This window comes from Chenopodium album, chromosome 4, assembly GCF_948465745.1.
Source record: "Chenopodium album chromosome 4, dcCheAlbu1.1, whole genome shotgun sequence".
In the NCBI taxonomy this organism is placed as follows: domain Eukaryota; kingdom Viridiplantae; phylum Streptophyta; class Magnoliopsida; order Caryophyllales; family Amaranthaceae; genus Chenopodium; species Chenopodium album.
The window spans coordinates 77,847,500-77,872,306 of record NC_137837.1 but is presented as its reverse complement, the minus strand read 5'-3'; the positions used below and the strand labels follow the sequence as shown (position 1 = coordinate 77,872,306).

General features: G+C 36.5%; 1 protein-coding gene across 1 annotated transcript in view; it reads left to right on the top strand.

Moving 5' to 3' along the window:
• LOC145629419 (nuclear pore complex protein NUP214-like) overlaps positions 1-24,807 on the top strand; it is a 29,458-nt gene that overhangs the window by 4,268 nt on the left and 383 nt on the right. The window contains exons 5-16 of the mRNA XM_081682016.1: positions 1,950-2,074; positions 4,425-4,537; positions 6,391-6,524; positions 6,815-6,980; positions 8,065-8,944; positions 9,774-9,926; positions 12,452-12,509; positions 12,909-13,042; positions 17,748-17,872; positions 21,182-21,530; positions 22,613-22,787; positions 22,986-24,758. Of these exons, the coding sequence (XP_081538142.1) occupies positions 1,950-2,074; positions 4,425-4,537; positions 6,391-6,524; positions 6,815-6,980; positions 8,065-8,944; positions 9,774-9,926; positions 12,452-12,509; positions 12,909-13,042; positions 17,748-17,872; positions 21,182-21,530; positions 22,613-22,787; positions 22,986-24,758 (4,185 nt within the window). The remainder of the gene's footprint in view (positions 1-1,949; positions 2,075-4,424; positions 4,538-6,390; positions 6,525-6,814; positions 6,981-8,064; positions 8,945-9,773; positions 9,927-12,451; positions 12,510-12,908; positions 13,043-17,747; positions 17,873-21,181; positions 21,531-22,612; positions 22,788-22,985; positions 24,759-24,807) is intronic.

The window sequence follows — 24,807 nt, the reverse complement described above, 5'->3', positions numbered from 1 at the left end:
TTTAACTCTAATAAGTTGATATAAGGTTGTAAGTCCCCTGTACAATTTATAAAATTTTTGCTTTTGATGCCTACGATTTCTAACACTTGCCGGCTGCATGGATGGTGATAAAGTGTTTTGTATTTGAGCTATGAAGTGAAGTACTTTACAGATCAGTATATATGTGATTGTATGTGTAAATCAATCTATATTGTTTTTTTCCTCTCTTTCCACTCTTACTGGATGGTTGATAACTCTTGTAAATCTGAACCTTGTGATTCTGTAAATTGCGGTCCTGTATGGTTAGGATAAGTTCATGAGCTTTTAGCTGTTTGAGGCCAACTTAGCTGTTTGACCAGCCAAAAAGCTGATTCTGGTGTTTGATAACTAGAGGTTTCAAATAGTGTTTTCCATAGAGAGGTTTGAAAAATCCTTGCAAATTGACATTCTTTCCCATAAATGTTCTCAAATTAGAGTGAAATATGGGACTGATTAGCGACCCTAAAGAATTGAAATAAGTACACAAATATTCAAGAATAAGTTGTTTCTATTATGTAGATTGGAGGAGGAGCATGAATTCGCTGGAATTCTCTTGCATATTGACATTTTTAAATGCATCACTTTCTAAAAATGAAAGTTTCAATTTAGATGCTTCATTTTCCTTACTAGTTAATAAATTCTCTCATATCACATGGGCCTTCTTTATTTTATTTTTCTCTCTTTCTCTCTCTCTACTCCAAAAATTTCCTAGGAGTCCGTGAAAGTATTTTTTTGCTTATCCATATATTATTAAAAAATATGATTCATGTGGAATCTTGTTAGATTCGTCACTATGTGTGATTTTTAGCTGTTAACTTTTTATAATTTCCTTTAATGTGTAGTGGAAGATTTTGATGCTAAAACATGTGCATTGTATAAATCAGAGTGGTGACAGAATTAACAAGGCAAAAATAGATAGCAAAAGATATGAATTGGCCCAAGGTAGTCAATTAGCCCTTCCTACTTTCGAGAGGCAAAAGTTCTCTCCAAGAAACTCTAATATATTTCTCAATGATTTCTTGCATCCATATTCTGCCCTTATTTAAAACGTTTAAGGCATAGCAAATTCTCTAAGAACTTCTAGAATTTTTCCTCCTTTTATTCCTTCCTGATGACATGTGAATTAGTTACTTAGTTGGTGTTGAGGTGGCCTTCTCCTCGTGGGTAGGGATGAAAATGGGTAGGATCTAGTAATACTAGGACCCGGATTTTTTTATCCATACTCATACCCTCAGAACCTTACGGTCTGAAATTTTAAGATCATTACCCGGACCCAATGGGTTTAGTAGGGTCCAATATGGGTTCTATATACCTACTTTTTTCCCCCTAGATTTAAAAAAAAAAAAAAGTACACGAGTGACCAATTAATTTTTTGATATTTTTTAATTTGACTTTGAAACTTTTTTCTTTGTCTAACATATTGTGCCGGTCTATGTACTTCTAGGTCCGTGGGTAAAACATTATACCCAGACCTTTACCCTACCTATGCCATCTAGACCCATACCCTACCTGGACCCATAGAGTCTAACAAAATAAGACCCATACCTGTATCTTGGGGTAGGGTCTGACAGGTTTAGGTAGTCCTCAAAAATTTGGAACCATTTTTAAGAATGGCATCTTATTGTGAAAAAATCCAATGATTAAATATGAGTAATATTTTAATACATGGCTAGATCAACATCCATATTACTTAAAACAAATATACTTAACAATAAATTGTATTAATCTCCTTGTTGGTCATTTTAAACAACCAAGTAGCTATCAACTTACATCTATATATTAACACTTTTATGCAGACAACTAGTACAAATGTACAATAAGCTAGTCTAACTGGCTTTGCTGGAATTATTATTCAAATGTTTCATTCAATGTGAGAGTTTTGAGATACTAAGCTACTTTTTTTTTTACATTCTTGGATGTTTTCATGGCAGTGGATAGCATCAAGTGGATTCGCTCAGACAGTATCGTGGTGGGATGTTTTCAGCAGACTGAAGATGGCAAGGAGGAAAATTACTTCGTACAAGTCATCACGAGTAAAGCTGGAAAAATCATCGATGTAAGTCAAGCTCTTTACTTCATGTTTTTTGGAACATAGTATTATGATCTATTGTATGCACGTATGCACCATAAGCAAGGAAGCTGGGTTATACATAGAAATCTATAGGGGAACTTGTCACGGGTGTTTGTCACATTTTGGGTCTTAGTCAATGACCAATCTAGGGGGTGCTCTTGTGTCTATGGGGAAGAAGGGGGGGGGGGGGGGGTTGCTTCAAGATGGTTTGTTCATTATCAGCGTGGTAGTTAATTCACTTGGTCATCTTCTTGTTAAGAGATAGGTTGTGGACAGTTTAGAGGGTTAAGGAGGGGATGAAGGGTTTATTTTAGTTTCTCACTTATAAATTCATAGATGCCTTTATCCTTTTTCTATGTTTTGATTGGTGTATTGCCTTAACTTTAGGAAAGTCCTTGGTTAATGAGATTAATTCTGAACTTCCTGCTCATACTTCTTTTGCATCTTTTGCTAGGTGTGTGACCAGTTTCTACTGCTCACTTATCTTAGTGTTGTATTTGATGGGAACCCTTAAAGCCAAAAAAAATCTAGTTTTGGGCCCTAACAACGTAAGTGTTTCTATGAGGCTTCCTGATAGAAGAGGAGCATTTTTTTTTAAACACTTGTCTTTGTGGTATCCGCTTTGTAATGAATATAACATATATGAGAAAGGTAACAAAGATACAATCTAGAATAGCACCAAGAATTTTATGAGGCTCACTAAAGAATATAAGCTACTCCCATGAGATGGAAGTATTTATCTGGGTCTTGAGGAGATAGGATATGCATATATTGACTAGGCCCAATGTATAAACCTAACTCAAGCAAAAAAACATTCGGCTTGATTTGCTGGTGTCGTTACCGTCTATGAATAAGTTTATGTGAGGTAAATATAATCTTATGGTGTTGAATTAGGTTTGTCATCCTAAACTTGTCATCCTAAACAAGATGGTTTAGGCCTCATGTATAAGGGAAACTCTTGAATTCTTTGGCAACATATTTATAGGATGGATGGGAAAGGTAGGCAGGTATCTTCTCCTCTTTTGCATTGCACTTATACATTTTGAGGTAATTGCTACTCTTTATTCTTTTGTTTGGGGAGTGAGGGTTTCCATGTTTGATGACAACATTGGAGACAATGGCTCATAGAATGGAGTAATGGACGTTTGGAATAATAAAACTATTAACTGTGTCAAGGATAACCAATATTGATCTAGTCGGAAGGGATGACTGGGTAAGTAGGGCCATGAAACAACTTAGTCTTGGTGATCATATTGCATTAGAAAGAGGTGAGTGGAGGAGGAGTGATGTAAGCAACTCTTAGGTATATCATCTGTTTTAGAGTTAAGGCTTTGATGCTGTTCTATAAGAATGAGAAAGCTCTATGGTGGTTTCCTTGTATCATTATATGGTAATTCTTTGCTGTTGCCTATTGTCGATAGAAATGAATACCAGGGAGGATCTTCTATTTGAGAGTCTGTTTCAGATAGTGTTTTTTCTTGCTTCATTGTGGTGCCCTAATTGGGATTGTTTTCCTGTCTATGATTATGTGATACGTTCAATGTGATTGACACATCTTATATGTCTTTCTGTATTTCTTGGTTGTTAGAAGAGACTTATGGTCCTCTGAATGCTGTTCTGTTCTTTCTTGTGACAAATACAGTTTTTCTTTATCCAATGATACAAGGCTTGGTTTGTCACACATACACTTCAAAGCACCTTTATGGTGCATTTCTTTAGTTTCAGGAATTACTGATTCTGTTCTTCTAGACTCTCAATTTCTGAATATCCACCCAAAAAGGAGTTAGGAAATTAATGAGCTCAAAAGTCATTAAAAAGTGACGCCGTTCTTTGAGTTTTTGGTTTAGAATCTCATAAAATTAAAAACCTTTATAAAAACATCATTCTTTGAGTTGCTGTTTTCTATTTTCCTCTTGGTGTTTTGGAGGATCCCATTAATCCTTACTGGGTGATTGTTTTTTTTTTTTTTTTTTTTTTTTTTTTTTTTTTTTTTTTTTTTTTTTTTTAAAAATAAATTATTTCTGTGTCTTCTTTAATATTGTCCAGATAATTATTTTTTGTACTGTTTGGAATTGGCTTGCATCGCTTCTTACTTCCAGAATCACTTTTATATCTTCAATCATCTTCCCAAGATGTATTGCAGAACTGCAGTTTTCAACAGTGATAATGGAAATTTTGGATATTCATTTTTTTTGTCGGTTGCTATTGAATTCTTTTGATACCTTTAATGAGAAAGAATGCTTGATTTTATTATTTGCTAAGTGTATTGTCCACACAGCCTTCTTGTTTTTCTGTACTTACTTTTGACGTTGTGAGCTCCTTATTATTCTTGTAGGATTTTGCGAAGCTCGTTTCAGTGGACTTTAGCGATCTTTTTACTGGCATTCTTGATGATATTGTGCCATATGGCTGTGGGCCGCATCTTTTTTTGAATTATTTGGAAAACTGGTACTTTCACTTATGAACTCATTTCTCTTATGGCTTATTGTTTTAATAGTATTTTCTTTGTAGACCTATGCAGATTAATTTATTAAGTTTGTTGATTCAATAAGGTGATTAAGAACCTGACTTGACGATGTTGAAGTAGAGCTAACCGCTCTTTTGGGCCAGTATGCAGTAAATTCTATTACTGATAAAGCTGAGAGAGATCTGTTGCTTGGCTAGCCTCCAGTGAACATCAGAGATTGCATTGAGGTGCTGAGATATAGGTTCTGTTATAGGAGGTGATTGGACCATGTGTAGTTGCGTATTTAGGGGCCTTGAAGTCTTGGGATTGAACTGTGGTTGAGTTGAGTATGGAAGAAGTAGGTAGTAGGGAAATAACTGGTACCATTAAGGTTAATTAACTGGTACCCTCATGATTAATTATGTCATTTGGCTAGTCTTCCATGTACCTAGTAATGTGAACCTACACCTCAAACTTAGGTGTTCAAGCCTGGTTTAGTTATAGGAATCTTGCTCATTTTAGCTTTATGAAATTTTTTCTATGGCTTCTATAGTGAAATATTGCTTATAAGAAATTTAGAATGGCATGTTGGCATGTGATGATGCAAAAACAATATCCTTGTCTCCTTGGTAGCAAGACGAAAACTGCACACTTCATGTTGCTTCCTAGCCTTCCTTCATTCTTCTTTCAAGTTATGTCGTGTTTTCTTGGCTGAAGCATGCTCGCTTCACGAGGGTAGCATGCTGGACACACCTATTGCTGCACTCATTCATGCCTTGCCACATGGCTTTGTTGTCCGAGTTTGTCTTGGTAAAACCACTGTTGGATATCTGTGTTTTGCTTTATGCATATGAGGAGAAGGTAATTTTAATGGCTATAAATATAGATCCAATTCACCCCCCTTACAATTTCTTCTTTTATTTCTGTACAAAATCACAATCCTTTCATTGCTCTCAAGAATTTGTTTTCTTTTCATTTTTATTTACAGATTATTTTCTTCAACCTTTTTTTCACCTTATTTAATTCTTATAATTTTTAAATAACCACTATTTGTCTACGGAATCATTTTTATATCTATAGAATAATCTTAGTTCTGTAAAACAAAATCTGTGTACGCGGCACAATTTTATTTATTTATTTATCTATTTTTTGGGGCGGGGGGGATGTTTTAAAAGTTACAGTGTGGTAATCTTTGATCCACATTGAGGAAAAAAAAGGGGGTCAAGTTAGTGGAAAATGAGGTCGAGGAAGGGAAAGCACGAGAATGCTAAAAAATTAATCCTTGCCCCTTTGGCAACAACGCAAGTGCTCTTTAAGGAGGTTATTAGTTTAAGGCAATGTACGGATCTCATATCCATCCAAAGAAGAAAACGTATCCAAAACAATAGGATGAATAATCCTGTCACACTATACTTGGAGTCTTGGACAAGATGTTGTAATTGTAAACTGAAGGAGAGTTGAGACATTAATTATTAATTGACTGATAAAGGCATGTAACTTGTATGCTCTCAACTAGTTTTGCTTATAATAGTCTCAGCTCACATTTCTCCCAGTGTTTATGTTGTTATTTTTTTGACAGCATGAACATGTGATCCTTGGTTTGTTACATCCCTGCTCTTCAATGTGTTCTCTTGTGGAGATTTGGTATCATCAGTCTATAACAAAAGTTGTACATAAATTGGACGTACCTTCCACTAGTTTTTGTATGATTATACTCTCTGGTTGAGCAATGCAGCAAATACTGAATTTGTTTGATTTTCACCTGGAAGTTTAACATTATTTAATAGTAGTAGCATTGATTAGAATGTCATGTTCACTTGTGTTCATTAATGAGATCTTGTTTGGACTTTTGCAGTGAACTTGCTTTTGTTTCTAATAGGAAGAATACTGATCAACATATCATGTTGTTTGATTGGTCGCAAGGTGACAACCAAGTTTCTGTGGTTGACATTGAGAGAGATAGTTGGTTGCCAAGAATAGAACTTCAAGGTACATTATTTTTGTGCTACTGGTGGATCTTAGCTCCTTTTTTTTTTTTTTTTTTTATTTCGGGGCATAATTTGTAGTTGAATGGGATTGGTTTATACTAAGATTTGAATTTTCGAGATGAAATGTTCACACTTTTCATTTTGGGACTCAATGGTTGGATGAATGGGATTGATTGTTGATTTCCTTTGAATTTCGCAAATATTTACATCTTCACGGTTTTTAGAGGTAAGGCATGAAGCCATGAACTCTAGTGAAGCATATCCTTATCTGTTTTTATTTTTAATTTTCAGAAAATGGGGATGAAAACTTGGTCCTTGGGCTTTGTGCTGACAAATCTTCAGTTTATGAAAATGTGAAAGTCAAGATCGGAGTTGAAGAGGAGAGAGAACTTCCACCGCATTGCCTTCTTGTGTGTTTGACGCTTGAAGGGAAGCTTGTTATGTACAATGTTGCAAGGTAAAAAAGCTTCGTCCTCCCAATGAACGTCGTTGAGATTGATGAATTGCTGTATTATGTTTAATATTGCTACAACCCACAGCTACAACAACTACCTAAAATGGATTTTGTGTAGTCGAGCTCTGGTTTAATGTAAATCTTTCTTGTGATCCAAATCATTTCATATATGAGAATAGGTCTATATGTAAGAATTCATACTTATATGAGAACTGATCTAAAATTTAGAACATGTAAGTAAAAACTTAGAACATACGAGTAAATATTTAGAACATGTGATTCAAATTAAAATTTAGAACATATCTGTTATAATTTAGAACTTTTGTGTGAGTAATAATTTAGAACATCTGATTTAAGAATTAGAACATGTGAGTAAAAATTAGATAATTTGATTTATAAAATTTAGAACACATCAGTAAACTTTAGAACATCTTATTTAAGATTTAGAACATGTGAATAAAATTTCAGAACACCTAATTTATAATATAGAACATGTGAGTAAAAATTTAGAGCTCCCCTATGCTTTAAAATCTAGAGCATTTGATTAAAAGTCTTAGAACACTCGATTTAAAATTTAAAAAGTATAAGTTAAAATTTTGGAACAGCTCATTTAAGATTTATAACATTTGATTTAACTAATTTAAGTTTTAGAACATGTGAGTAATAATTTAGAGTATCTGATTTAATTTAGAACACTAGAGTCAAAGTTTAGAACATTAGATTTAAAATTTAGAACGTATGAGTAAAAATTTAGAACATTAAAAGTGTTCTCACATAAGAAAGGGTTCTTACATAACAGAGGGGTTCTAAACTTCTAACGAGAGCCTTCCCCCATATATATATTTATAAATTTAATAATTAACACAATTCTCTGTACATGTTAAAGATCAGTAATCCATTAGTAGTGCTGGAAAACTATAGTTTACATCATAGAAAGAATCCTTTGTAAAGTCCTAGTAGAATGTCCCAATGGAAATACTTGTGAGTGAGAGACCACTCAGTCCCATACATGTTGAATTGCTCTCACTAATCTTAATAATGTTGCCCACTTGTCCATTTTCTGAATCACTTTTGCCTGTTCTTGCAGTATTGCAGGGTCTCAACACTCAAGTCAGGATTCATCTGTTGCTTCATCTGATGCGCAAAGCATATCTGCTGTTGAACCTTCAAATGTTAGTAAAGCTCCTATTCAATCGGAGGAGGAAAGGTCTAAACAATCTGTTTTTGATTTGGGATTATGTGAACCTGGTAAAAAGAAAATTAGCTCTGCACTTGATGTTCCTGTTAGCAAGGTTCAAGAGCAACCTGAGCAGAAGGCATACACTCTTGGTATTACTAATTTTGATCAGAACACTAGAAAGGAACTAATTTCTGGAAGCAATCATCAGAAGCAGGTGGCAGATGTCAACAACTCTAAGCCTTTTGGACAATTGGGGCTGGCTCAAGAGGGAAATTTAAACCAGTCACCATTTAAGAGCTTGCATGGCTTAGGTTCTGCTGCAGGAAATACTGTTGTGACTGAAAATTCGAAGACTGAGCGTGGTGAGTTGAATAGAACCCTAACTCCCACAACTTCAGGCAGTTTTCTGGGTAGCTCAGGTGTACCGAATTCAAGATCTCTATTTTCACCACAAAGTTTTGACAAAAGTACTTTATCTGGTAGCCCTTTTACATCCACAAACATAGAAAATAGTTCTGAAAGCTTGTTTAGAAACTCTAGTTCTCGTCCATCAGATTCATTTGTTTCTTCAACAAAAGGTGTGGACCACAGTCAAAAATCAATAACTAGCAGTGGCATGTCTGGCTTACCATCTAATATTCCTGGCTCAAAAATGCTGCTACAAGATAGTAGCAAATTACAGAATTTAACTGGTCAAAGTGTGCCTCCAATGTTTGGTAATGATGGGAAATCTTCTCCTCTTGGGCAGCTGAACTCTGAGCAGAATTTACCCAAGCAATTTTCCAATGTAAGATCCTTGCTTCTTTTCCTTTTGCAATATGGTTTCTTTTTGTTTTGCTTATTGTATGTGTTTGCTTCATGCTCCCCTGCCTTAAAAGCCATCTTTTCATATGATCTCCTTCCTCTTTGGCCTACCTTGACCGTTCTTGAGTTTACTTATTAGAGAGAGGGTGGAGTGGCTAGGTATCTTATGAGTAGATCATCAGATTTAAGTGAATTCTTGATATAGCTTAAAATGTTTTTGATCAGTGGACATGTTCCCTTCCTTTTGTAGAATTTGCACTCTGAGTAGAAAATGGTGTAGTAAGAGATTATGGGAAGCCATGTTAAATAAAAAGGAAATTGGAAATTTTTTTCGGGATAAATAAAAAAGGTAATGGACCAATCTTTTAGGGATGGAGATTAATATTTTTTCTCTTATTGGTGTCATTCTGCCTTCCCCAAATCCACCACTGCTGGTTAACATTGTAAAGCAGCTTTACAGAGCTCCATTCCTAATGTTTTTATGCAGGTTTCTGCACCAAACTGTCAATTACTTAATATTTGGCATTTCAAGGGTTATGGAATATCTTCATCTCTTCTTGATATTTTTATATTATCCATTATTTTCAGGTCTCCACTTTTAGCTTATAGTCTTATATAACAGTCATAGTCATTGGCAGGGTGTTGATGTTACTTTGGGTATGCACTGATTGATTCCTTTGTATTTCCTTTAAAAAGTGGAGACTTGTTTTGCTTGAATGAATTTTTATGTAAGTGCAGGTATTTCTAGAGTGTGTTTATTGAGTCTGAAATCTGAACCTGAGATTCTGACATAATTTCTATATTCTTGCTAGGTACAAAATATGGCAAAGGAGTTGGATAAACTTCTCAAATCTATAGAAGAAGAGGGAGGTTTCAAAGATATTTGCACAGCTGCTCATAGAAATTCTCTAAAAATCCTGGAGGAAGGCATGAATGGTCTCTCTGAAAGGAACAGAGTGTGGCAGGTAGTTTATTATGTAGACTAAGTCAGTCTTGCATTGCCTGTGGTTTCTTGCTAATTGCTACTGTTTTTTTGCAGTTTTTGATTGTTTACACTTTACAATTAAGGCTGTGTGCCTGTGTACACTTTTCATTGCTAGATACTGCAAGTGGCATGAACTACACTAGCTGTTATGTTTAACTGTGTCTATAGGATCGTAGGTTATTATATAGGCTTCATCTATAGTGCTAGCCAAGTGGCAATGGTATACTAGACCTACTCTATATTGCTAGCCAAGTGGCAATGGTCAACCTTACAAAGGTTTGCCTTCTATGCGATCTAGGATAACTAGGCATGTGGTATACCTGACTTATTCTATATTGTGACTTTGGGAGTTAAGGTGGGGAGATTACTCAACCCTACTCCTCGCTACACCTGGAGAGATTTGAGATGTTCCTTTAAAAGAATTTGGCTTAGCTACAACAATACACCACCTATAGGTGTTTATCGGGATGTGAGTATGTCAAGATGTATATGATATTACCTTGTAATACCTTTGAGGAATTTGACCATGATATACTTACTGGCAATGAGGGTTTTGTCAAAGATATGAAATAAACCAATATCATCAAGGATCAAGAAGCAAAGACTTCAGATAATATGGGCAGTCTTTTCAAGGGTTATGGGCTCAACTGTTACCAATCTCACCCTTATAATAAGCTAGTAACTAAAGCCCTAGTGGTGCTATGGTAGTACATTTTGCTTGTGGTTTTCTCTTTTCCTTGGCTTGCTAGTACACCCCTAGGCCCTAGCCAGACCAGCATTGAAGTGAGCCTGAGTTACAGGACCTTGAAGAAGTTCAAATGGTATTGAGAATTATAAAATATATGACCAATGATGAGGGATGCCCCACAAAATTGGGTAGAACAAAGCAAATTTAGGTTAACATGCATGGAAGCAGCATAATTTTTATTTTATTATTTTTTTTTTATATTATTTAATTTATAATCTCAATTGATGTCTGATTATCTCCCTTTGCGCCGTAAGCCTTCCTCTTTCTGCCTTTCTATCAATTATCAACTATTCTGATCCCATGTGATTTCTGAGTTTCTCTATGGAGTGTTGGGGTGTCTATTTTAACAATAATGCAAATCATTGCTCTTGCTTCGTACTGTTCTGTTCTATCTTCTTTTGCCCCATAATTCTCCACCCTACTTCCAGCTGTGTAGGCTAGCTGGAAGTTCACTAGACTTTGGATCTGTTAAATTGTGTCTTGTATGATCTGGTTTGATGTTCAGAATTCATATCTGATCAAAGGAATCAGATGACAGCTATGGGATGCTTATTCAAACCTCCATGAAATGGGGATATATGTGGAGAAGTCTTTCCTTCCAAGTGATATTGATTGCAGCTAATAGTTGTATTTTTTTTGGATAATCTCTAACTAGACTTTCTTTTTGACCATGGGTATTGAGAGGCATTGGAAACTTGGCGCTTATTACTTGAACCATTTTATTACTTTATAAAGGGCATCCATGCACTTGCTTATTTCGCTCATTGATATGATACTTTATTCACTCCATGAGTGAAATATTAAAATCTGGTGAGAAAGGAGTTGTTAATTCTGCACAATTTAGTTTTCTTCCCATTTGATCCCTAGCACTTCTTACTAGCCACATGTTTTTTATTTTATTTTATAGGGGAGGGATCCGGTGAGAATAGGTTCATATGTGAGAATTCATACTTATATGAGAACTGATCTATAATTTAGAACACGTGAGTGAAAATTTAGAACATACAAGTAAAAATTTAGAACATGCGACTCAAATTTAAATTTAGAACATATGACTAATAATTTAGAACATATGTCTAATAATTTTGAACATGTGTGCGAGCAATAATTTAGAACATCTGATTCAAGAATTAGAACATGTGAGTAAAATTTTAAAAATTTGCTTTATGAAATTTAGAACATAAGATTAAAATTTAGAACATCTTATTTAAAATTTAGATTACGTGAATAAATAATTTAGAACACTTGGTATAAAATATAGAAAATGGGAGTAAAAATATTGAAAATATAAGTAAAAATATAGAACATGTGAGTAAAAATTGGAACATATGCTTTCGAATTTAGAACATATAACTAAAAATCTTATAACACACGCACGTTTAAAAATTTAGAACATATAAGTTAAAATTTCGGAATAAGTCATTCGAAATTTATAAATCTAACTTAACTAAATTATGGTTTAGAACATGTGAGTACTAATTTAGAACACCTGGGAAAAAGTTTAGAACATCAGATTTAAAATTTAGAACATACGAGTAAAAATTTAGAACATAAAAAGTGTTCTCACATAAGAAAAATTATCACAAGAGCCTCCCCCTATATATATATATATATATATATATATATATATATATATATATATATATATATATATATATATATATATATATATGTATGTATGTATATGTGATGCTAATTAAACACACACAAAACACACTCTCTTTTTACTAATCATAATTTGCTTATATTTTCTGAAGAATCATACAGAGGAACAGCATAGAGAGATCCAACTTCTTCTTGATAAGACTGTACAAGGTATTTACTGGCACCTAAGTTCAATTTCGCTGTGGTTCTGCATTTGATTTTCCCTGTTTTGGCTTTTTTGTGATTGTTCCTACTTCATTTATGTTATTTTCTGGGCTCCTTTTATGATGAGGCTTTCACCCTTGCTTTATCCAAAATCCGTAGGATCTGTTTTCTTGTCCTTAACAGAAGTTACCATGAATAGAAAGGCTCCATTAAATTGTCTAATATTACGTCTAACATTCATAATACATTAATGCATTTGTTATTTTCTTAATTACTCAGCAATGCGATACTCTGGTGTTTTTTCAAATGCTATCTTCCAATCTATCAACAGTTTTACTTGCCTCCTTAATTTCTGACCTGACTAATTGGCCTTTACTCTGGTTTTTTGTTCCAATCGTGTTACAGTTTTGGCAAGGAAAACACACATGGAAGGTGTCGTGAGGCAGACTACTGATGGACAATATTGGGATTTATGGAATCGTCAAAAGTTAAATTCAGAACTCGATCAAAAGCGACTAAACGTGTTAAATCGGAGTCAGGTACAATTTTTTTTTTTTTGTGCTACAAAAGCATGAGTTTTTGCAGTTATGCTTGCTCAAGTGGATTATTGATCTCTACAATACTCAGTGTTGGTGCCAAACTCGGGTTTTCATCCTTGTTATAAGAACATTGTATGACTGGGTAAATGAAGCGAGTCACTAGCTTATTTTCTTGCAGTATCTGGGTTTAGTTTTGTTGGTACTATTAATCGTATGGCAAAGTCATCAGGTTAGTTAGACTCAATTGCATAAGATGCTTTTAGCGATTTTCAGGCTAGCCTGGGGATTTAGATAACTTGCATGGCGTGTCTGGATTTGATAAATATCGTGTCCTATTGATTGTTTGTAATTTCATAGGGTGAAGCACTGGATATTTGCTTTAAAATGTCATGAGAAGCTGATAACTATTATATGAAATTTCCGTTGGTACATCATAATTCCTCAAAAAATAAAAATAAAATGTACATCTTATGATAGAAACTTGAGGTACATCCTTGTTTCCAATTTTCTAGCCTGTTGGAAACAGCATTTGGTCAGGACTTCTACTAAACCATGCCATGAAGAAAACTGGTAATGATCATTTGGCATAGGAATATTTGATTATATGCCACAGAAAACTGGTAATAAAGCTTTATTTGAGCTAAAACATGCAGTAGGTTGTACTCTAGGACTATATATATACCCATTGTAAAACCTATCATGCAGCTTTTGTTGTTCTTATGGGAAGGTGATAGAAATGCATTGGAGCTGGGTGTCAAAACTTGGGGTCACCTAATTTTCTTCAATTTTTTGTTGGATGGGGAGGGGTTATAGAATTACCCAATATCTTTTTGTTAAACATTAGGCTTTGAAGTCTTTTGCAATCATCCCTTTGCTTGTCTGCATTATTTTCAACACTAATGTATGATTGGATTTTGCCTGAGGACTGATGTATCTTGATAGTGACCTTTACGTCAGATCTTCAAATACAAATTCCTGCTATGAAAATCTGTTTGGAGAACTGCAACGGAATACGTGTAGTCAACAATAGTTTAGAAGGACGGATTGTAATTTGATTAGCTTGAAAGCTTCAAAAGATAAACATGGCTTTAGGCCATGACTCTCCAAGGGTCTATCACAAAATAATTTCTGGATCCCCTCCCTCTTCCTAGACAGCCACTATTTATACTACTACTAATAAGCTAAAAGTGGCAATAATGCCTTAATTGTTACAAGTATTCTCCTTGTCCTTTTTCTAGTTTAGTGCATTACAAACAAATACGAAAAAGTAGCTGGTCTGCTCTGTTGCTCAACGGTCCCCTGCTCCTCTTGTTGCTGCCAAGGGTTGTTGTTGTTGGTGGTGCTCTATTCCTGCTGTTGCTGTCCTGCTCTGGCGTCTGCTGTAGGTGATAGTCACAGGAGGTGGGAGTGGGTGTGTTGCAAGAACATTGCTTTTGGGCACTCTAGATTGGAATTTATAGTTGAATTTGAATTCGAGTATTAAAACTTCGGATCTGAAGTTTGAATACGACTGTAGGTGCTTCTTTGTTGTGCTTTTGATGATAGAGGGAGACAAGGGAGTTTATGTTATAGAGTGTGACAGTGGTGATCATGAGGAATAAGGATAGGCTGGTACTGTGGTAGTGATGCGGAAGATGATAAAGAGTGGCTGTAGCTCCTGTGGTTCTGTATGAAATGTAGTTTAGGTTTAAAAACAAAATAAAGGATGGATGCCTCTGAATTTAATAGCTTCATTAAAATTGACTGAGGAGATGGATGCCTCCAAGAGACAAGATGGACAGGAGAAGGAGCTCGAGGCTTGGTTTTGGGGTATAAGGTATGGTATGTTGGGCAAGAAACGAGCCACAGAACAAGGAATGGTGGAGCTAGGAACGGAGTTGGTGTGGTTCTCGATGAGAGGTTGGCAAAAGAGGTGATCGAGGTCTATCGGAAGAACGATAGGTTGATAAGGCTGAAGTTGCTATGTGGCAAGGAGATTGTGAATGTTATCAGTGCTTATGCTCCCCAAGTGGGTTTAGATGCAGAAGAGAAACGACAATTTTGGGAGGACCTAGACGAGGTGGTGCAGGGTGTCCACCACTCAGAGAAGTTATATATTGGAGGGGATCTAAATGGGCACGTTGGGGCGAGCCGAGATGGCTATGAGAGTGTCCATGGAGGCTTTGGGTATGGGCAGAGGGACGCCGGTGGTGAAGCTATTATGGATTTTGCCCAATCATATGATTTAATTTTGGCTAATACTTGGTTTAAGAAGAGGGATTCACACTTGATAACTTTTCGGAATGGAGCAAATGCAACTCAAATAGACTTCCTGCTCACAAGGAGCATAGATAGACAAAGTTGCATAAACTGTAAGGTTATCCCAGGGGAGAGTGTGGTCACCCAACACCGGCTATTGGTAATGACTATTCGTCTGAAAGAGAAGGCGAAGAAAAAAGTTAGACAAGAAGAACCAAGGATAAGATGGTGGACCCTAAGGGATGCAAAAGCTAAGGTTTTTACAGAAAAGGTAATTGAAGAAGCGGATTGGGATGGAGAGGTGGATCCGGACATGACTTGGTTACGAATGAAGAACTGTTTCCTAAGAGTGGCCAAAGAGGTCTTAGGGGAAGTAAGGGGAAGAACTTCGGTACAGAGAGATACTTCGTGGTGGAATGAAGAGGTGAAAGCAGTAATTAAGCAAAAAAGGGAATGCTATCAAGCCTTAGGAAAATGTAGGAGTGATGAAACCTTTGCAGCGTATAAGGAGGCTAAGAGCAAGGCAAAGGCAGCTGTTCGCCAAGCAAAAGAAAAGGCATATCAGGAGGTTTATGAAAAGCTTGATTCCAAGGAGGGAGAAAGGATCATTTATAAGATGGCAAAGAGAAGACAAGAGGCAAGGAAGGATATTGGCATGGTGAAGTGTGTCAAAGATAAGAACCAAATGGTCCTAGTGCAAGAGGAGGGCATCAAGGACAGGTGGAAGGGGTACTTCGATGAATTATTTAATGGAAGTAATGGAGTTGTGATAGGAGATACCTCTATGAGTGATGAAGAAATCAACATGGAGTATGTGCGAAGGATTAGGAGAGTAGAGGTGGAGATTGCACTGAGGAAGATGAAACCTAAGAAGGCGGTTGGCCCTGATGGGGTACCGATAGAGGTGTGGAGGTGTTTGGGTAAGATTGGTATTGATTGGTTAACAAACCTTTTCAACAAGATATGGACGGCTACAAGGATCCCACAAGATTGGAGGAAGAGCACCTTGGTCCCGGTTTATAAAAACAAAGGAGACGCTCAAGATTGTTCTAACTATCGAGGAATTAAGCTTATGAGCCATACTATGAAGTTGTGGGAAAGGGTGATTGAACAAAGGTTGAGGGCATGCACAAGCATTTCAGATAACCAATTTGGTTTTATGCCTGGGAGATCTACTATGGAGGCAATCCATTTGATAAGACAAATGATGGAGTTTTATAGGGTAAAGAAGAAAGATCTTCATATGGTCTTTATTGATTTAGAGAAGGCATATGACAAGGTGCCAAGAGAGATACTTTGGTGGGCAATGTTGAAGAAAGGTATCCCACGAAGGTATGTAGACCTAGTTAAGGATATGTATCGGGATGTGTCAACAAATGTGAGGACATGCGGAGGGTTGACAAAAGATTTCCCTATTACAATCGGATTGCATCAAGGGTCTGCATTAAGCCCTTTTCTTTTTGCAACGGTTCTAGATGAATTAACTAGACCAATTCAAGATGAGGTTCCATGGTGTATGCTGTTCGCAGATGATATCGTTTTGGTGGATGAGACTAAGGATGGGGTTAATGTCAAGTTGGAGCAATGGAGGCAAAGGTTGGAATCTAGAGGGTTTAAGCTAAGTCGGAGTAAGACTGAATATTTGGTATGTCGTTTTGGCACTCAGAGGGGGACACGCAATGAAGTGGTGAGTTTGGATGGAAAGGATTTGACCATGAGTGAATGTTTTAAGTACCTAGGGTCGATCATCCAGAAGAATGGTGACATTGATCAAGACGTGACTCACAGGATTAAGTCAGGGTGGCTTAAATGGAGAGCGGCCACGGGAGTGTTATGCGACCGCAGCATTCCCTTAAAGTTGAAGGGAAAATTCTACAGGACTGCCATACGACCAGTGTTGCTCTATGGTACAGAATGTTGGGCTTCTAAGAAAGAGCATATTAATAAGATGGAGGTTACGGAAATGCGCATGTTAAGGTGGATGTGTGGAAACACTTTAAGAGATAGAATCAGAAATGAGGTTATTCGCAAGAAAGTAGGTGTGGCGGGCATTGTAGATAAACTAAGGGAAAATCGTCTGCGTTGGTTTGGACATGTAAGACGGAGACCCGAGGGTGCACCGGTGCGAAGAGTGGAAGAGTGGGACCATGGAGGGATTAAACGAGGAAGAGGGAGACCAAAGATGACTTGGTTGGAAGGAGTGAGGAAGGATATGAAGTGCATGGATTTACGTGAGGATGAAGTTTTGGATCGTAAGGGATGGAGGAGAAAGATTTATGTTGATGACTACACGGAATAATCAAATTTGGTTCATGTTAGCCGACCCCACTTTTGGGATTAAGGCTTTGATTGATTGATTGATTGATTAAAATTGACTGAGGATACAAGACTACGATGTGTCATTAGTGTTATTCTAAGTATTCTAACAAGTGGATCATCTATCAACTTTTTTTTTTTTTTTGTACAGGATCTGACTAATCGGATGATCGAACTAGAAAGGCATTTCAATAATCTTGAGCTGAACCTGTTTGGTGAAAGCAGTGGGGCAAACTTGGTTTCTCGAGCTCTCCATTCCAGATCTGCGCCATCAAGGTATTGAATTGTTTCATCCAGCCAGCATCCTCCAGTGGTGGGGTCTGCACTTGCGTGATGTTGTAACATATGAGCATTTTTTTAAAAAATATTTAGAAAGTCAGATGCTTGATGTGTGCCTTATGCTTAAAGTTGTGATGGGTGTGACCTTTTTTTTATCCTTACATATTAAGGTTATGTTTTCTTCACCTGAAATTAATTGATCTTTAAGCAGAACATCTTTGAAACATAAGATTTTACTATATACTATCTGATCCCAATTAATTGCTTTCGAATTCAGATATTTTATTTGATGCACCGTTTTTTTTTAAAACTGTCTGGTAATATTCTATTGACACCTTAAAAAAACAAATTCTGTGGCTTTGATATCTTATATGACAGATAATGTGGAACAATTTTTAAAAAGTTAATTGTCTGTTAAAATGGAATAAACAGAGTATTTACTAGATACTAGTGTTATCATCAATTGTTTCTTTTGCTAAGTAAATTCTAAGAAAGAAACTTTATTGACATTGGGGTTATTCATTCACTAATTAAGTGACGAAAATTCTCTAGTTTTTTTGTAAGATAATGGTTTGTTTTGCACATTTTTTCGTATTTGAAAAAATAACATCAATAAAAAAAAAATGTTATTTTATGTTTATATGTTATTTGTATTGAAATATGTAAGAAAAAGAAAATATTCTGACAATAAAAGATTAATAGTGCTACTAGTAAATGCATATGATGACTTGGCATTATCTTATAATTTTGTTTTTTTTATTTTTTTATTTTTTTTATTTTTTTACTTCAAGTTACATTAGTGATAAATGCTGATGATAGCTGGTTCAATGTTACATATTTTCTTGAGTTGGTATAAACGTTTTTGAATAAAGCAAAAATGAGATGAGCTATGGAGTTAAAATTAAGTTATGGTGACACGAATATAATAATTGGATTGAAGTACAGCTCTTTTTTAAAAGTTATTGGTATAGGATCACGAAATACTCGTATTGATTGATTGATATGTGATTTGGAGTAATAAGCAATTCGGCCTGTAGGTTCTTAAATGATATTGCCATTGTTTTATTATTAAGTGTTATAGCTTGACTGGGTACGCATGTTAAGATACAATTTTGGCCACTAATATCTTTCAATATCTATTAGTAAAAATTATTAAATTGTAACTATTCTAATAACATATTACACAATAATATTGCTTCTAATTTTATATACTGGTTGAAAAATCAAGGTAATATGTGGATAGTGCAAAAAGTCAAACTATAACACTTAACTAAAACCCAGAGGGAATAGGGCTTTTGATGTGGATGGTTGGAATGTTCAATTTCTTGATTGCAACATGTCTCATCCAGAAATTGTGGAAAGGGTGGTGAAAAGAGATTGAGGTCTAGATATGTCCATTTTGGAAGTTTTTGAATGTGTGGTGGAGATGCAAACGCTTTTCTATGGATGTTGGTTTATATCATGGTCCTCTGGTCAACTAGAATAGTTTTGGATTTCTACATTGTTCATGTCACTTGATAATTTTGTCTATGTATTTAAAAAAAAAACGCACTGACATAAACTTAGAATTTGGAAAAAGTATCAAAGATTATATCAGCAGCACATATACGTATTGAATGTTTTTGGAGGAACATTTAAGCTAATAAAAATAGTCAATCATCAGAGTGCAAGCTTGCACAAGAAATGGGCAAGTAGCTTGAGAGTTTTGTGCTACAATAAGACTTTTTATGAACCCAAACAGAAGTATTTTTTAATGTCTATAGTCTTTACATGAACATTATATTATTTGTGTAATTTTGAGGTCTGAGATTAGGATGTGCTGTTTCATGGGTACTAGGACAGGGTTAAAACTAAAATGGATCTGTATATCAGGCTAACATGGGAGCAATGATACATTGAAGTTAAATCGTGTAAAGTCAAGCTTAAATAATGCTCTTTAATAAAGGAAGAGTGAAGCTAAAGGAGAACATGACCTAAGGTAGCATTTTTGTGGTCTTAGTCTTATGGAAGCAATTAGTGTCATGGTTCCTTTTTTTTTAGCTGTTTTTTGCTAGATTCCTGCCTGTGGGCCTTTAATGTATTTTTTTTTGCTTTCTTATAATAATGAGAGATTTATGTTTATAGCCCATCAAGAAAGGAAAAGGAAAATAAAGAACATAGAAGAGGTCATCTGACGCAGTTAATATGTCTAATTTGACTGAGTTTATGACCTGTGACAGGACTTTATGATACTTATGGAGTTCTTATACAGCACAAATTTATGGGGTCCTTTTGTCTTGGTCTTATTTGTATGTTGGCTTGATGAGCATGTGTTTTGTTGTCTATAGAACTCACTTTGTGTAATAGACTGATTTTCTGATTAAAAATATTATATGAATACTAAGTGTTAATAAAGGTGAAAGCTTTAGATTTTGATTGATAATGGCTGAAAGGTTACAAAGGATAGGTTAATAGCTTGAGGCTATTTCTCTCTTGATAACTTTAGGCTATCACTCTCCTAGTAACTTGAGGTTACTACTCTCAACATATTTCCTCCACAATTCACATAATGTCCTACTGCCTTCACTACTACACTTTATATACTAAAGCCACATTACAAAATATTAACCTAATATTAATTGTTCTTGTCCTCTACTGCTGCCATACAAAATCAGGAATCAGTCCCATGCCCCCCCTCTCCTTAGTGCTTTCTTAATTGCTTTTGTCCTCTAGTGCTAGTGTGCTACTGTATTCCTTGTTGGCTTAGTGGTGGTAGACACCGGGTCTATAACACATTGGTGATTCATTCATTTACTCGTTTAACATAGAAGCGTCATGCCTTTTTAAGTCCTAGTGTTGGAATAGGAAACTATGCTGCATCATGCCCAATGAGATCTCATCACTGTTAATTTCAGATGCTGAGAGAAGTGACATCCGAAATAATGATTTACTAGATCTACCAGTCAGAGCGAACACCGAACAGCTTGGGGATTTAATTTTTCTGTTTGTTTTTGTTGTTGGCAAAGTCTATTCTAGGAGCTATGGTTGAATGATAATATAACTCTGGGTCTCTGGGATTTCTTTTATTGTCCTTTCAATGAATCATGTTTTTAACAAGTAGTTTCTGTAGTTTATCCAGAAGACTTCAGTAGTTTCAATAATACCTGTTTCCAATTCCTTGAAGCTCCTTCTTGTTGGGGGCATGTTTAATGGATGACCCAGCATTCGTTGTTTTACAATCTGACTCTCTGTTTGACTGTTTGTAGTCCCTTCCCTCTCCCCTCCTAAAAAGGTTTCTGTCATATTTACTTGACAATTATTCTGCAGGCACAACCAGTCATTGCACGCTATTCATAATGCGGCAATTTCACAGCTAGCTGCTGCAAATCAACTTTCTGACTCTCTGTCCAAACAAATGGCTGTACTGAGCATGAAATCACCTCCTACAAAACAAGCTACTGTGAAACAGCAAGTGTTTGAGTCTATTGGAATACCTTACCCTGATGGTCCTCTTCGTTCTCCTGGCACAGTAAAGGTGATGAATTCTCCTTCAAACAGACATCCATTGGTTTTGTGCTCGAGTGAAACTCGTAGTGATTCTAAAAGGATCCAATTGACGGGTGTAAGCAATCCTGAGCCTGAAACTGCAAGGAGAAGGAGGGATTCACTAGATAGGGTAAAGATTTTCTTTAACTGTTTCTATTATCTTTTCCCACATGCTACAGCTTTCAACATTCTGCCCTGTGAAGTTTCCATGTGAAATATGATATTTGTACAACCCTGAATACACTCTAGAATATTTAATATGCTGCCTTGTTTTTGTTTAATTTATATTTTGTCTATCACCCTAAGTGAGGAGGCCATGTGAGAATGGTCCAAATGTTGGCGAGTCTGATATTGTTTTATCTCTGAAGATTATTTGGCAAGTGTTTCTCCATGTGATTGGTATTAAAAATTTAAACTTTTAAAATGAGTGTTCTGGGAAAGCTTGCAAATTGCGATATTGTCAACAGTAAATGAATTTCTTCAAACCTTTGCTTGGTATGATATGATTATGAATGAGGAACCATGTACCTTGTATAAGAAATTCTGAGTATCATGAAATAAAAGACCTGTATGGGCATTATTGTTGCCAGAGGACTAAATGGGATCTTTAAATATGTTCTTTCTTACCTTGAAATTACAGGCTGTGACCTTCAATTGAAAATTTACTGGTGTTGGGTAGCCAACTAGCCATTTTATGTGTTCACAATCATAGGTGGCAAGAGGCTGCTTTTGGTCTGATTTTGTTTAGTTAATTAGTAATGATTCTGTTGTTGTGTATTGATGCTAGACTATTACATTGCATAGTAGAAGTTGCAAACAAGGAACTTAATGCAGTTTGCTCAAGGTTTAAGTATTTTTTTTAATTTTTAAGAAATCGATATATAATGGTGCTGGACTATTACAAATGTTCAAACTTGAATTGGGAGTCTTAGATTATTCTTTATCATCTGCTGCCTTTTTGTTCTTTCCTAAATCTCATATTGATGACAATAACTAAGCCAGGCATTCATTTATGCTCTAATATGTTAAGAATACTAATGACAGCTTGATTACTAAAATATTTTCTGTTATTACAATTCATGTCTGCGGATAATCGTTATATGTTCATCCCCATTAAGGAGCCACTTTAATTCATATTTAGGTGCTTCATGTGGTATGCTTTCCCTTCTTATCTATATTTTTTTTCTAGTTCCTTATTAATCTTCTTTTCAGAATTGGGTTAACTTTGAGGCTGCTAAAACCACAGTAAAAAGGATGGTGGTTCAGAATGAGCGACAGAAGGTTGGAGGTTTGTTTTCTTCAATGGATAAGCAATTTGCCAGTCCTGGCAAAATGGAAGCGTCAGTAGCCAATCATTCCAAGGTTCTTTCTGTGCAAGATAGAAATGGTAAGCAAAGATAATCAGAGACTGGTATTCTTTAGTTAAATTCATGTTAAACAAGTTTGCTTGAAAGGATTCCGTAACCCAACCCCTACTCAACCCCTTCCCCTTCCCCCCCCCCCCCCCCCCCTTCCTCTCTCTCTCTCTCTTCCCTTCAAACTCAAAGAAAATTATTTGCAATCTGAAAACTTGTACATTTCACAGGACGCAATGACACATCACAAAAACTCAGCGCTGATACAGCAGCCGTATCCAAATTCAAGTGGACTGGAAGCATCCCTGGACTGTCAGAGGCTGAAACTGAGCAACCTCCCAGATGGCAGTTTAATCAAGGAGATAGTATTAAGGCTACCCAAAAAATTTCTTCATCTTCATCATTATTATCACCATTTGTCGATCCAAATGCAAATAAAGGAAATATTCGTTCCACTGCTGAAAGACCAGGGTCTCAGATAGGGAATATTGACAGGTCTGGTACTTCTTCAGCTGACACAGTGCCTTCTTTGTTACAGTTTGGAAAAGAAGAATCAATCATCCAAAAGAATCATCCACAACCATTCTCCTTCTCAATAAAAGGTGGTGAAGTACCAACTTTTGGTAAAAAGGAGACTGAAACAAAGCCTGTTGGTGATCAAAGCTTTGTTTCGATTAGTAAGCAAGATGTTGGAGCCTCACCTTTATCAATCTTTCCACCAGTCAACTCTTCATTACCTAATCTGAGTATGCAGACCTTATCAACTACATCCGTGGGTGGATCTACAACCAATGCAGAGATGGCCAAAGATAACAAGGAAGGCTTACAATTCTCCTCTTCAGCCTTTTCTGTATCTTCCTCTCTTGCAGCATCTTCATCCTCGTCTATCTCTAGCCATTTTAAGGAGGTTTCACGATTTTCGACATCATCAATTTCGGTTTCTACACCACAAGAAGCTCCTGCGATTACTCCGCCTTCCAAAAGTACAGAAGTGTTAGATTCTGATTCTACCGGACCTTCTCTGAATTTAGCCGAAAAGATTTCAACGGCAGGGCCTCAAGTTGCTGCTAACAAAGAAAGTGCAGCTAATAGTCTGGCTGCAACTCCACAGTCTCCTGAAAAGTTGGCCTCTTCAACCAGTGGCGGCTCAAATTTTTTGAATATGATACCATCTGTTGCTTCAGCTGAGGTCCCAAAAGCACTTGCCTCAACATCTCCTGAAGTTGGAGGTACAACTGTTGGAAAGGGTGATATTGATGCTACTGTTGCCCAAGAAGATGAAATGGAGGAAGTAGCACCTGAGACAAATCAAACCTCAGAGCTTTCTCTAGGAAGCCTGGCTGGATTTGGCTTAGGATCAGCACCCAATGCTACAACTCCCAAATCTAATCCATTTGGCGGTCCAATTACTAGTGCACCACAAACTATGTCGAGTTCAATTTCTCTAAATGTTTCTTCTGGAGAGTTGTTTCGTCCTGCATCTTTTAGTTTTCAATCTCTGCAGGCTTCCCAACCCTCACAGCCCTCAAATACAGGAGCTTCTTTTGGTGCATTCGGTTTTGCGAATCCACTTCAGCAGGTTTCCTCGGGAAGTGGGTTTGGTCAGCCATCACAGATTGGCTCAGGACAACAGGCTTTGGGGTCGGTTCTTGGTTCATTTGGACAATCAAGGCAACTTGGTGCTGGCTTACCTGGTAGTGGTTTTGGGGTTCCTCAATCTCCAGCTGGTGGTTTTCAAAATACAACCACAGCTGGTGGATTTGCAGGCATTAGTTCGGTGGCCAGTGGCTTTGGTGGCGGTTTTGCTAGTGCAGCTACTAGCGGGGGCGGATTTGCTGCTGCAGCCCCTAGTGGAGGAGGATTTGCTGCTGCAGCTCCTAGTGGAGGAGGGTTTGCTGCTGCAGCTCCTAGCGGAGGAGGATTTGCGGCTGCTGCTCCAAGTGGAGGAGGGTTTGCAGCTGCAGCCCCAAGCGGAGGTGGGTTTGCTGGTGCTGCGGGTGGGGGTAAGTTTCCTGAGAATACTTTTGGCCTTTGCACCTCATAAAGTTTTTT